At 43.2% G+C, this 15,350-nt stretch overlaps 1 protein-coding gene across 2 annotated transcripts in view; it reads left to right on the top strand.

Moving 5' to 3' along the window:
* LOC139556932 (solute carrier family 12 member 5-like) overlaps positions 1 to 15,350 on the top strand; it is a 109,337-nt gene that overhangs the window by 76,687 nt on the left and 17,300 nt on the right. For both annotated transcript variants that reach the window (XM_071371090.1, XM_071371089.1), the window contains exons 8-13: positions 7,771 to 7,982; positions 8,135 to 8,302; positions 9,137 to 9,235; positions 13,297 to 13,354; positions 14,220 to 14,394; positions 15,192 to 15,310. In XM_071371090.1, the coding sequence (XP_071227191.1) occupies positions 7,771 to 7,982; positions 8,135 to 8,302; positions 9,137 to 9,235; positions 13,297 to 13,354; positions 14,220 to 14,394; positions 15,192 to 15,310 (831 nt within the window). The remainder of the gene's footprint in view (positions 1 to 7,770; positions 7,983 to 8,134; positions 8,303 to 9,136; positions 9,236 to 13,296; positions 13,355 to 14,219; positions 14,395 to 15,191; positions 15,311 to 15,350) is intronic.

The following is a 15,350-nucleotide window of genomic DNA, read 5'->3' as shown; positions in this document are numbered from 1 at the left end:
AGGAACTGATCGTGGACTAAAGGAAACGGAGGGCCGAGCACACCCCCATCCACATTGATGGGCTGTAGTGGAGCATGTTGAGAGCTTCAAGTCCCTCAGAGTCCATATCACTAAGGTCCACACACCCCAACACAGTCGTGAAGAAGGCACGACAAAGGCTCTTCCCACTCAGGAGGACTGAAAAAATTCAGCAAGTTATACAGCTGCACCATCAGAGAAAGACCTGTCTCCAGCTACCCAAGTCATAGTCTGTTCTTTCTGCTACTGCACGGCAAGCGGTACCGATGCACCAAGTCCGGAATCAACAGGACCCTCAACAGCTTCCACCCCCAAGCCATAAGACTGTCAAATAGTTCACCAAATATAGCTACCCAGACTATCTGCATTGACCCTTTTGCACTAACTCTTTTAACTCATCACATATGCTGCTGCTGCTAATGTTTATCATCTACCCTGTTGCCTAGTCGCCTTATCCCTACCTGTGTACATATCTACCTCAAACACCTCGTACCCATGCACATTGACTCGTTACTCGAACGCGTGTATATTGCCAAGTTATCGTTACTCATTGTGTATTTATCCCTCATGTTATTAATTTGCTATTATTTAAAAAATGTCTCTCTGCGTTGTTGGGAAGGGCCCGTAAGTAAGCATTTCACTGTTAGTCTACACCTGTTGTTTACGAAGCATGAGACAAATAACATTTTATTTGTTTGGATTTCAGCGACATGTTGCTTGTGCGAGCGTTCCAAAATAAATTGACTTGTACATGTTATTCAATCATTTCATCCACACTCCTTGCGCGCATCTGCAGAGCCCGGCGCTAAAATGTGAATGAAGAGACTGTAACGGTTTTCTTCGTCTGAAGAACAGGAATCAGACCAAAGCGCAGCGTGGTAAGTGTTCATGCTTTTTATTGAAACTGAACACTAATAACAAAATAACATAGAGAATAACCGAAACCGAAACAGTCCTGTCAGGTGCAAAACACTAAACAGAAAATAACTACCCACACCTCTGGCTTGGCCCACTTAGGTGGTGCCTCTAGAGCGGGGACCCTCGCCGCCGACCCCGGACTGGGGACCCTCGTAGCGGGCCCGGACTGGGCACCCTCGTAGCGGGCCCCGGACTGGGGACCCTAGTAGCGGGACCCGGACTGGGCACCCTCGTTGGAGGCTCCGGACTGGACGGCGTCGCTGGAGGCTCCGGACTGGAGGGCGTCGCTGGAGGCTCCGGACTGGAGGGCGTCGCTGGAGGCTCCGGACTGGAGGGCGTCGCTGGAGGCTCCGGACTGGAGGGCGTCGCTGGAGGGAGGAGACGCAGAGACAGCCTGGTGCGTGGGGCTGCCACAGGGCCCACCAGGCTAGGGAGACCTACAGGAGGCCTGGTGCGTAGAGGAGGCACAGGATGAACCGGGCTGTGGGGGAGCACTGGAGCTCTGGTGCGCAGCCTTGGCACCACTCCTCCAGGCTGAATGCCCACCTTAGCCCGGCCGCTCCAGACTGCAGGCACAGGTCGAACCGGGCTGTGGGGGAGCACTGGAGATCTGGTGCTTACCACTTGCACCTCTCTACTTGGCTCAGTGCCCACTTTAGCCCGGCACGGGCGGAGCACAGGCATAGGACGAACTGAACCGTCCCAGTGCCCCGGAGACACAGTACGCAGAGCCGGCGCAGGATACCCTGGGCCGAAACGGCGCACCGGAGACCAAGCGCGCTGAGCTGGCACAATCCGCCCTGGCTGGATGCCCACTCTCGCATGGCACTTGCGGGGGGCTGGCATATTGCGCTCCGGGCTATGCGCACGCACTGGAGACACCGTGCGTTTTACCGCATTACACGGTGCCTGACCAGTACCACGCTGCTTCCGGTAAGCACGGGGAGTTGGCTTAGGTCTATCGCCTGACTCCGCCAATCGCCCCGTGTGCCCCCCCCCCAAAAGAATTGGGGGCTGCCTCTCGTGCCTGCTGCCTTGCCTCATATCGCCGCCTCTCAGCTTTAGCTGCCTCCAGTTCTTCTTTCAGGCGGCGATATTCCCCAGCCTGTCTTCAGGGTCCCTGTCCGTCTAATATCTCCTCCCATGTCCAGGAGTCCTGAACCCTCTGCTCCTCCATACCGCGCTGCTTGGTCCGCTTGTGGTGGGTAGTTCTGTAACGGTTTTCTTCGTCTGAAGAACAGAAATCGGACCAAAGCGCAGCGTGGTAAGTGTTCATGCTTTTTATTGAAACTGAACAATAATAACAAAATAACAAAGAGAATAACCGAAACCGAAACAGTCCTGTCATCTGCAAAACACTAAACAGAAAATAACTACACACAAAACACAGGTGGGAAAAGGCTACCTAAGTATGGTTCTCAATCAGAGACAACGATAGACAGCTGCCTCTGATTGAGAACCACACCCGGCCAAACACAAAGAAATAGAAAACATAGAAAATGAACATAGAATGCCCACCCAAATCACACCCTGACCAAACCAAAATAGAGACATAAAAAGCTCTCTACGGTCAGGGCGTGACAGAGACAGCAGAAAAGCATGGGTAATTGACAAAGAAGGGAACAGAGCTTACCAAGAAGCAACTTTTTAAAATTATCCTTCATGGAGGTAAGACGTTTTGATTTCATAACGGAAAGAGCAGGTTCTTACAAGGTTTCTAAAACACATACAGTACAAGTCAAAAGTTTGGACACTATCAGAACTCACAATAAGACCCAGATGCAGACAGCTAGAGTCACAGATGTATTGACCCAAACAGGGGGCAGGCAAAAGATAGGTCAAAGGCAGGCAGAGGTCCGTAATCCAGGGCAGAGTCAAAAAGGTACAGAACAGCAGGCAGGTTCGGGGTCAGGACAGGCAGAAGTTCGTAAACGGGTCAGTCAGGCAGGTAGAGCTCAACAGGCAGGCTCGGGGTCAGGTCAGGCAGAATGGTCAGAACCAGGGAAACTAGGGAACAGAACTTGAGAAAGCAGGGAGCCGGGAAAACACACTGGTAAGATCTGACAAGACAAGACGAACTGGCAACAGACAAACCGAGAACACAGGTATAAATACACTGGGGATAATGAGGAAGATGGGTGACACCTGGAGGGGGGTGGAGACAAGCACAAAGACAGGTTAAACAGATCAGGGTGTGACAGACACACCTACTCATTCAAGGAATGTTCTTTTTTTTGGTTACTACATGATTCCATTTGTCGTATTTCATAGTTATGATGTCTTCACTATTATTCTACAATGTAGAAAATAGTAGAAATAGTGTTAAACAACTCAAAATATATTTTATATTTGAGATTCTTCAAAGTAGTCACCCTTTGCCTTGATGACAGCTTTGCACACTCTTGGCATTATCTCAACCAGCTTCACCTGGAATTCATTTCCAACAGTCTTGAAGGAGTTCCAAAATATGCTCAGCAATTGTTGGCTAGCCTTTCCTTCACTCTGCGGTCCAACTCACACCAAACCATATCAACTGGGTTGAGGTCGGGTGATTGTGGAGGCAAGGTCATCTGATAAAGCACTCCATCACTCCCCTTCTTGTTCAAATATCCCTTACAAAGCCGGGAGGTGTGTTGAGTCATTGTCCTGTTGAAAAACAGTTGATAATCCCACTAAACGCAAACCAGATGGAATGACGTATCGCTGCAGAATGCTGTGGTAGCCATGCTGGTTAAGTGTGCTGCAATTTCTGAGGCTGGTAATTCTAATGAACTTATCCTCTGCAGCAGAGGATGGGTTGTCCTTTCCCGTGGCGGTCCTCATGAGAGACAGTTTCATCATAGCGCTGAATGGTTTTTGCGACTGCGCTTGAAGAAACTTTCAAATGTCTTGAAATTTTCCATATTGACTGACCTTCATGTCTTAAAGTAATGATGGACTGTCGTTTCTCTTTGCTTGTTTGAGCTGTTCTTGCCATAATATGGACTTGGTCTTTTACCAAATATGGCTTTCTTCTGTATACCACCCCTACCTTGTCACAACACAACTGATTGGCTCAAATGCATTAAGAAGGAAAACAATTCCACAAATTAACTTTTAACAAGGCACACCTGTTAATTGAAATGCATTCCAGGAGACTACCTCATTAAGCTGGTTGAGAGAATGCCAAGACTGTGAAAAGCTGTCATCAAGGCAAAAGGATGGCTACTTCGAAGAAACTCAAATATAAAATATATCTTTATTTGTTCAGCACTTTTTTTGGTTACTACATGATTCCATATGTGTTATTTCATAGTGTTTATGTCTTCACTATTATTCTACAATGTAGAAAATAGTAAAAAATTAAGAAAAACCCTTGAATGAGTAGGTGTGTCCAAACTTTTGACTGGTACTGTTCATTTGCCAAACAACTCTTAAAATTAAGGGATGCGCTCTATTTCAAAATGTCATTTTTTGTAGAATATTACGTCCGTTGTTCCATGCATTCTACAAGTGAGAACTTGCAGCAGCATAGCCATAGGCCACTAAGCACAGACTAGTAACATAATAAAACTATAATATTATGTTCATTTGAAATAAAATGTATTCATTTTTTATGCTTCTAAAGTCCTCCCGTAACAAAATTAAAATTCATTTCTTTGTGATGTTGTATAACACTTGAATTGTGGTGTTTTTAGTTTTTTTACAGTAACTTAAACTAAAGAAAGTTTTTTTCGTATTCTAATGTATTCTAATATTCTAACCTTCATAATGTATGTATGACGTATTAATTTGACTGTTTTGACTTTGGCTCAGAACGCATTGCTCGATGCCCAGCTTTTCTAGAGTTAATAGTCAGAATAGAGAAACATACGAGTGTCGGGGTTTTCGCTGCTGGTCATTCAAGTCAAGTGCAGGAGAGCAATAACAGACGGGCGCAAACAGCTACACAACTCCAGCCAACCAGCAAAAGTGACAAGCGCAAAATACCGTCAAGAATACAACTATAAGTTTCACCAAAAGTTCCTCAATAGGGTACAGGCAATGCCCAGGGTGAAAAAAACAGACTGGCGTGATACAATAAACACAATACAAAAACAATTCCACACTAAACATGGGGGGAACAGAGGAATATATATATGCAGTGTGATTAGGGAATGTAAACCAGGTGTACGGGGAACAAGACAAAACAAATGGAACAAAAAAATTGGAGCGGCGATGGCTAGAAGATCGGTGACGTCGACCGTCAAACGCCGCTCGGACAAGGAGAGGAGCCGACTTCGGCGGAAGTCGTGACAGCGAGTTCTTCAAAGATCCAGAAAAAAAGGATCATATGCATTTCTGGTGAAATAACCCAATGTTCATCTCCCAGGAACAATTAGCTAGCAATTGCAAGCTAGCAAAATGTCAATGAATGTTTCATGTGTGTTCGACATGCCCCCAAATTAATTAAATTGATTTTGATATTTTAACCTGTGTGTTACCAACTTCGGGTGCTTCCCATGTCATGGTTTGCATTTTCAACATCATAATCAAATAGACTATGTCAATATCGACAAACAGAAAATAAATCCGTCCCTACCTTGTACCCGGTATCTAAGTTTAGGCTTGACAGTCTTCGAATGTCATTACACTTTTTGGTGTTTTGTAGCAGATATACGTTCATCAAATGGAGTGGCCGGTGCACAGTTTGGATGCTGGAATTATATTTTGGACAAACGTGCGCAGGTAGCCTACAGGACTCATTTGAAGTAGCCTAATCAGATTAAAACATTGTGACTTAACATAAAGTTAATAGACAAATATGTAGGCTGTGTTGAAGCGTTAGGTTCTAGGTGCCGAGGAATAGCCACTCGGAATTGGAGAAGAGGCAGAGTGCGTGTTAAACTTTGCTGTATAACTGGGCCTGCCGGGATCATATGTGGCCACATTATTATAGGATGACTTGGAAGAATGGTGAACCGCAACAGACAGCTCATCTCAGTATCATCATAAAAAATACAGCCAGACTGGCCTTCCACTGTGCATTTCTATGTTGTATCAACTATCGGGAGTAGACCCACGACTGATCCAAATGGAAGGAATGGAATGAAACGTTCAAATGACAGCGCTTTTGCGCCATTACTCAAATGACATTTTCATTGCAGTTTACAGCCTAGTGTCGGGATTTTGTACTCACTTGAAAACAATAATGGAATTATTCATTTTCATTGTGGTGTTGTCTATATCATTTTATTGTCCATAAACAAAATCAATAGGGGAGCTTTTTGAGCTGCATGTCTCGTTGTTCTTTCGTGCATCATGACACACCTGGCCTCTTCCCTGCTTATCAGCAATTCCTTCTCGTTCTTGTGGATTTACAGTATATATAAAATTGGCGCAGCTTAAATTATTTTACGTGTGGTATGATTGCTAGTTAACCTATTGCAGATCTGGACAAACAATCCACCTACCACTTCTGCCACTATGAATGGTGGATAGAGGACAAGGTAGACTATATTGACATGTGGTATGGTTAGCATAGTGCATAAGGGAAGCAGACGAAGGAAATTTGCCAAAGATGGAATCTATTATATAGTAACGCCTGCAAAATAGTGAATGTAAACCAGGAGGAAAATGCACTACCCTCCCGTGCCTAATAAAAAACACACTCAATACTCCCAAAAGCTAAAAGAAAACCCACCTATTTTGGACCACCCTCCACCCTAGTAACTGAGTATAAAACACATTAAGAACACCTGAGTGTACAAAACATTAGGAAACACATTCCTAATATTGAGTTGCACCCTTTTTTTGGCCCATGTTGATTCCAATGCTTCCCACAGTTGTGTCAAGTTGGCTGGATGTCCTTTTGGTGGTGAACCATTCTTGATACTCATGGGAAAGACAAAAACCCAGCAGCGTTGCAGTTCTTGATACAAACCGGTGCGTTTTGCACCTACTACGTACCATACCCCATTCAAAGGCCCTTAAATCTTTTGTCTTGCTCAATCACCCACGGAATGGCACACAGACACAATCAATCTCTCAATTATCTCAAGGTTAAAACATCCTTCTTTATCATGTCTCCTCCCCTTCATCTGTGTTGATTGAAGTGAATTTAACAAGTGACATCAATAAGGGATAATAGTTTTCACCTGGATTCACCTGGTCAGTCTATGTGATGGAAAGAGCAGATTCAAAACGTTTTGTACACTCAGTATAGATGACTGGGTTGTAGAGGACAGCACTCTTGGCAAAGAAGGTTGGGATGGTCATCATGACAGGGCTGCAGTTGGTTCCTTGATTGGTAAAGATGTACCAGGCCACTGTGGCTTAGGGCATCCAGCATGCCAAAAACGAGATGACCATTACGTTCACTTACTTCTCTGACCTCTGAGTGGTCTCTGACTCCCCCCTCACCCCAGTAATTTTCAAACTGTCCCTTAAAGATCGAATCCGCATTAGGGGAAACAGTGCCACTGTTCACCCCAGTGTATTTGTTATTATTTTTGTTTTGTTTATGAAAACGGACGAGAGGAGCATTCGGCAGCGTGGTAAAATAAATTGCAGTGCATATCCTGCTGTCCTCGTGCAATGATGTCTGAGGGGGAAAAAACAATATTCGCTGTTAAGGATTCCAGCTTTAAAGCTTTCGGAGCTTTACAAACCAAACAAACAAAACCACGATGACCTTGTCTCTAGCCATAAGCACAAAGCAACCAGCGGATTTTGATTTGTTTGTTTAATGTTTACTCCATTCACTCAATCAAGCCATGTGCCTTGCATAGTTATGTTGATTTATGTTGTGCTGTCCCCAACCTCTAAATAAATAAGGAGCTAATGATTATGTCATGTCTGTCCTACCCGCTACAGCGTGTGTATCCTGGGGAACCGCACTCTGATCTCCAAGGGTTTTGACGTTTGTGCCAAGGTCATTGAGCGGGACAACGGCACAGTCACCACCAAACTGTGGAAGATTTTCTGTGACTCCGAGTTCCTCAATGCTACCTGTGACGAATACTTTGTAAACAACAACGTTTCTGAGATCCAGGGTATCCCAGGGGTCAGCAGTGGTATACTGGCTGGTAAGAGGTGCCCATTCAGAACGTAATCGAATGTAGTCTGTAGTAGAGCGATGTACTGGTACTCCACAAGAGGTATGTAATTATCTCTCTACTCTCTCTGTCTCTCTCTCTCTCTCTATTCTCTCTCTCTACTCTCTCTCTCTCTCACACAGAGAATCTGTTTGGTTACTACCTGGAGAAGGGAGATTTCTTGGAGAAGCGGGGGATCTCTGCCATGCAGGATCCTGAAGCTATCGTCACCAACTCCAACCGTTACGTCCTGGCTGACATCACCAGCTTCTTCACCCTGCTGGTGGGGATCTACTTCCCCTCCGTCACAGGTTAGTCACTACTGGGAAACAGGTCAGTCACTGGGTCAAGGGTCAGGAGTCACTGCTGGGGACCGACTAGGTCAAGCTTATCCCAAAAAGACAGGCTTTTGTGTCAGCCAAGCAGTAACCTGATTTATCTAATAACGTATATTAAGTTATTATAATTACATTTAAAGATCTTACCTTATGAATTCAAAGTAAATACCAGATCAAAAGCACCACTCCTAGACCCAAGGAAACCAGCGAGAAACATTATTCCTGTTGTAATATCCACTTCATGGTGACAAATAGTGCCGTGAGAGTCTCTCCACAGGCCCAAATGCAGAGCGAGAGAGAGAGAAATACATTCCACAACTGATGACACAAAAGGAGCTGAATAGGGCGAAATGAGAGGAAGTAGATTTTCTGCCAAAAACCACATCAGCAGAAATTCTGGGGAATACATGAGTCACATTCCCACTATCATCCCAATGGCATAACAGCTGAATAAAATGCCCATTGTGTATGAACATTTGCTCTGTGACATACAGTATAGTATTATCAGTACTCATGTTTTGTGAGAGCTGCTCCTGGTTTGTTGAACACAGCACCAGTTTGCTGGATCATTTTTATAAACACAGTTGCTACAAGTAAAGAATACGTTTTGTTAAGGTCTTTTATCGAAAATTCTATGTTTTTTTTTGTTGTGCCTCCACTTTTTCACTTTCCAAAAAGCACTCCCTAGCACAGTATAATGAAAAAAGTAAAACGTGTGAAACAGAGGACAAGCCATTTCACATCAAGTGTGAAGGATGGGAATTGGTCCTGTTTAATCCTGTTTATATCTGTTCCTCTGCCTCCCAGGCATCATGGCTGGCTCCAACCGCTCTGGAGACCTGCGTGATGCCCAGAAGTCCATCCCCATAGGCACCATAGCAGCCATCACCACAACTTCTATAGTGTGTATCCTTTACTTAAGCCATAATGCGTGAGGGGGTGTGGTAGATGGCCACGCCTTTCAGCCAATCAGCATTCAGGGCTCGAACCACCCGGTTTATAATTAAGCAATAAATCCCGAGGGGGTGTAGTATATGGCCAACATACCAAGGCTAAGGGCTCTTCTAAAGCACGACGCAGCGCAGAGTGCCTGGACACAGCCCTTAGCCTATGGTATATTGGCCATATATCACAAACCCCAGAGGTGCCGTATTGCTATTATAAACTGTTTACCAACATAATTAGAGCAGTAAAAATAAGTGTTTTGTCATACCTGTGGTATACGGTCTGATATACCACGGCTGTCAGCCAATCAGCATGCAGGGTTCGAACCACCCGGTTTATAATACAGTATATACAGTGTATTCGGAAAGTATTCAGACACCTTGACTTTTTCCACATTTTGTTACACGACATCCTTATTCGAAAATTGATTCAATAGTTTTTCCCCTCATCAATCTCCACACAATACCCAATAATGACAAAGCAAAAACAGGTTTTTAGACAATTTTGCAAGTTTATTACAAATAAAAAACATAAATATTACATTTACATAAGTATTCAGACCCGATCAGTACTTTGTTAAAACTTCTACTTGGTCACAATCCCGGATCCGGGAGCACCCTCATCAGTAAAAAAGCTGACTAGCATAGCCTAGCATAGCGCCACAAGTAAATACTAGCATCTAAATATCATGAAATCACAAGTCCAAGACACCAGATGAAAGATACACATCTTGTGAATCCAGCCATCATTTCCGATTTTTAAAATGTTTTACAGCGAAAACACAATATGTATTTCTATTAGCTAACCACGATAGCAAAAGACTCAACCGCATATTTTCAAAAAAAATTTACCGCATAGGTAGCTATCACAAATTCGACCAAATAAAGATATAAATAGTCACTAACCAAGAAACAACTTCATCAGATGACAGTCTTATAACATATTTATTGTATAGCATATGTTTTATTCGAAAAATGTTCATATTTCAGGTATATATCATAGTTTTACATTGCAGCCACCATCACAAATCTCACCAAAGCAGCTAGAATAACTACAGAGACCAACGTGAAATACCTAAATACTCATCATAAAACATTTATGAAAAATACATGGTGTACAGCAAATGAAAGACAAACATTTTGTGAATCAAGACAATATTTCGGATTTTTTAAGTGTTTTACAGCGAAAACACAATATAGCATTATATTAGCTTACTACAATAGCCTACCACACAACCGCATTCATTCAACGCAATGTTAGCGATAGCGAATAAACCAGCAAAAGATATACATTTTTTCACTAACCTTCACAATCTTCATCAGATGACAGTCCTATAACATCATATTACACAATACATATATGGTTTGTTCGAAAATGTGCATATTTAGCGGCACAAATCGTGGTTTTACAATGTGAATACGTAGTCAAAATGCAGAAATATTGTCCGGAGAAATCTTGGAGAGGCACCTAATCTAATCAAATAACTAATCATAAACTTTACTAAAAAATACATGTTGGACAGCAAATGAAAGATACACTAGTTCTTAATGCAACCGCTGTTAGATTTTTAAAAATAAGTTTAGTACGACATACAGCTTACGTTATAGCGAGACAGCGCCCAAAATCAGGGCAGAAAATACGTCTAAACATTTTCGACAGAAATACAAAATAACATCATAAATGGTTCCTACTATTTGATGAGCTTCCATCAGAATCTTGTACAAGGTGTCCTTTGTCCAGAATAATCGTTGTTCGGTTGTAGAATGTCCTCTTCATCTGTCGAATTAGCAACCAAAGCTAGCCATGTGGCGCAGGAGAGTCCAACTCACCATAACGCAAAACAAAGAAAATACCGAAAATCGCAATAAACTGATATAAACTGATATAACTCGGTTTAAAATAACTACTTTATGATGTTTTTAACACATATATCAAATAAAACCAGAGCCGGAGATATCTAACGTCTATAACGAAAGCTTTTCAGAACGCAATCCAGAGGTCCTTCTCGCGCCATGCTGAACAATGAAAAAACTGGTCACGTCATTCCAACAGGTCTTGTTCGGCCTCAGATAAAGCTATACACCCCATTCCACCTCTCACTGCCTATTGACATCTAGTGGAAGGCGTATGCAGTGCATGTAGACCCATAGATTTCATGCAAATGAATAGGATGGCCCTGGAACAGAGCCCCCGACTTCAGATTTTTCAGTTCCTGACAGGAAGTTTGCTGCAAAATGAGTTCTGTTTTACTCACAGATATAATTCAAACGGTTTTAGAAACTAGAGAGTGTTTTCTATCCAATAGTAATAATAATATGCATATTGTACGAGCAAGAATTGAGTACGAGGCAGTTTAATTTGGGAACGATTTTTTACAAAGTGAAAACAGCGCCCCCCCCTATTGAGAAAAGGTTTTAAAGAACGTTTGGCAGCGATTACAGCCTCGAGTCTTCTTGGGTATGACGCTACAAGCTTGGCAGACCTGTATTTGGGGAGTTTCTCCCATTCTTCTCTGAAGATCCTCTCAAAACCTGTCAGGTTGGTTGGGGAGCGTCGCTGCACAGCTATTTTTAGGTCTCTCCAGAGATGTTCGATCGGCTTCAAGTCTGGGCTCTGGCTGGGCCACTCAAGGACATTCAGAGACCGTTCCCGAAGCCACTCCTGCGTTGTCTTGACTGTGTGTTTAGGATCATTATCCTATTGGAAGGTGAACCATCGCCCCAGTCTGAGGTCCTGAGCGCTCTGGAGCAGATTTTCATCAAGGATCTCTCTTTACTTTGCTCCATTTATCTTTCCCACGATCCTGCCTAGTCTCCCAGTCCCTGCCGCTGAAAAATATCCCAACAGCATGATACTGCCAGCACCATGCTTCACCGTAGGGATGGTGCCAGGTTTCCTCCAGATGTGACGCTTGTCATTCAGGCCAAAGAGTTCATTTTGGTTTCATCCGACCAGAGAATCTTGTTTCTTATAGTCTGAGAGTCCTTTTGGCAAACTCCAAGCAGCCTGTAATGTGCCTTTTACTGAGGAGTGGCTTCCGTCTGGCCACTCTATCATAAAAACCTGATTGGTGGAGTGCTGCAGGTTGTCTTTCTGGAAGGTTATCCCATCTCCACAGAGGGACACTGGAGGTCTGTCAGAGTGACCATCAGGTTCTTGGTCACCTCCTTGACCAAAGCCCTTCTCCCCCGATTGCTCAGTTTGGCCGGGCGGACAGCTATTGGAAGAGTCTTGGTGGTTCCAAACGTCTTCCATTAAAGAATGATGGAGGCCAATGTGTTCTTGGGGACCTTCAATGTTGCCTAAATTTTTTGGTACCCTTCCCCAGATCTGTGCCTCGAGCAAATCCTGTCTCTGTCAACTTTGGGACCTTATATAGACAGGTGTGTGCCTTTCCAAATCATGTCCAATCAATTGAATTTACCACAGGTTGACTCCAATCAAGTTATAGAAACATAACATTCCAAGGATGATCAATGGAAACAGGATGCACTTGAGCTCAATTTTGGGTCTCATAGGAAAGGGTCTGAATAATATGTTAATTCTTAAGTTTTTTATTTGTAATACATTTGCTAAAATTTCTAAAAACCTGTTTCCGCTTTGTCATTATGGGGCATTGTGTGTAGCTTGATGAAACATTTTTATTTAATCCATTTTAGAATAAGGCGGTAATGTAACAAAATGAGGAAAAAGTCAAGGGGTCTGAATACTTTCTGAATGCACTGTACTACCCCTGGCAGTTCTACTGGAAGCGGAGCTGTCCATGGTTCTGAAACATGGTCCACTGCCAGTATTACTGAAGCAATGCTGTCCATTGTGCTGAAATCTGATTTGTACTTTCTCAGGGACTGCTGACGATAATACGCTGGAATAGTAACTATACTTTGTTTGAATGTTTGAATAAACAATATGAAGCATTTGATCCTTTATTTAGGTTTATATTTCTTTGAGCTTTTGTAAATGCTCAGCTAACTTTGTTTGGGAGACAGTCTGCAGGTGTATTCCTTCACTGCTTCTCTCAGACATGTCTGCAGTGGTCCTGTTCGGGGCCTGTATTGAAGGGGTGGTCCTGAGGGACAAGTGAGTCATTAGTATTCTCCTATACATCCATTGCCTTCATTATTACTATACAGTGCCTAGTGAAAGTCTACAACCTCTTGCACAGTCTTCCCATTTTTCTGCCTTTTTTTTACAGATCTACACAACCTACTTTTTTCCTCCAAATTATGAATAATAAAGATAATAATAAATGTCTTGATTGCATGCGTTTTCACACCGTAGAGTAAATACTTGATAGAAGCAGCTTTGGCAGCCATTACAGATGTGAATCATTTTGAATAAGATTTTATCAACCTTGCACAACTCTAAGTGCAATGTATCCATTGCTTTTATTTAAATTGATCAAGCTCAGTAAACTTGGTTGTGAATAATTGATGGACAGCAATATTCAAACCTTGTCTCTGATTGTCAAGTAGATTAAAGTGAGGACTGAGACTGGACCATTCAGGAAACCTCACCACCTCTTGGAAAGCCATTCTGGTGTGACATTGGCATTAAAATGTGTACAGTTGTCTTGCTGAAAAATAAAACTCTGTCCCAGGGTTAGGTAAGTTATTACCTGGGCTTTGCTCCATATTAACTCTGGGGCATGAAGACATACGCAATCAATACATCAATCCCTTTTTAGATGTAATTTTCAGGCAGCAGAATGTGAAGACTGCGCAAGGGGTGTGTAGACTTTCACTAGCGACTGTAACTAACATACTCCCACTAATTGTCTATGTAATCAGATACAAAACATAGAACAACAAATAACTTTCAAAACACTGAGAATCCAAAAAACAGTTGTGTACACTGAATGTATTATGCAATGGAAGAGGCCAGTTGTTATAGCAAAAACATGAATTGAAAAAGGCAACTTAGAAATCTATCACTCTGACCTCAGGTTCGGTGAGGGGGTGAACGGTAACCTTGTGATTGGTACGTTGGCTTGGCCATCTCCATGGGTCATCGTGATTGGATCCTTCTTCTCCACCTGTGGGGCTGGGCTTCAGAGTTTGACTGGAGCGCCACGCCTCCTGCAGGCCATTTCTCGCGATAGCGTCATCCCTTTCCTTAAAGTGAGTACATACACACACACACACACACACACACATTCATATAAAGGCAAATAAAACACTCTTTCACAACCACGCTAGCACAGCTATTTCTTGGAGTGGTCAATCAGCGAACACGCACACACAACATTGGTAATGATCTGTATAGTAAATTTACTGTATACTATTACCAGAACCACAGCTACTACTGTTTTAATACCACATAGAGATTGTATCTGTTTGTTCCGAGCAATGTAAGTCCACTCTATTCAAATACCTCTCAAGTGTGTAGGAGCTAGCAGTGATTACTTATGCATGGCCCTACTATAGTCCAGGCTCAGGTTGACTTGCTGTGATGGAAGCTGTCTTTACCCCCCCTGCCAAACCCACCGTCTGCAGCTTGTGGGTAGATAGTGATTAATCACCCTGCAGCAGGGACCAGTGTGACCTGAATGAGAGAAAAGGAGACACTGAAACTCCTACTGTCCACTCAATTTTATACTACAATGTGCTGTGATTTAGGTTCAGGTGTGTGTGTGTGTGTGCATGCATGTGTGTTATTTTTTAATTTTATTTAACCTTTATTTTACTAGGCAAGTCAGTTAAGAACAAATTCTTATTTACAATGACAGCCTACCCCGGCCAAACCCAATTGTGCACCGCCCTATGGGACTCCCAATCACAGCCGGTTGTGAAACAGCCTGGAATCAAACCAGGCTCTGTAGTGACACCTCTAGCACTGAGATGCAGTGCCTTAGCCCGCTGCACCACTCGGGATAGTTAATAGTTCATTGTATCTCACTGTTGTGTGTTGTCTGTAGGTGTTTGGGCATGGCAAGGCCAACGGAGAGCCTACCTGGGCCCTGCTTCTCACAGCTGGTATCTGTGAGATTGGCATAATCATCGCCTCTCTGGACGCTGTTGCCCCCATCCTCTCCATGTAAGACAATCCCACATCTAATATTAATTTTGCTTCACCT

This window comes from Salvelinus alpinus, chromosome 28, assembly GCF_045679555.1.
Source record: "Salvelinus alpinus chromosome 28, SLU_Salpinus.1, whole genome shotgun sequence".
In the NCBI taxonomy this organism is placed as follows: Eukaryota; Metazoa; Chordata; class Actinopteri; order Salmoniformes; family Salmonidae; genus Salvelinus; species Salvelinus alpinus.
Note: the sequence above shows the minus strand (reverse complement) of the source record. Positions and strands in the feature narration are given on the sequence as shown.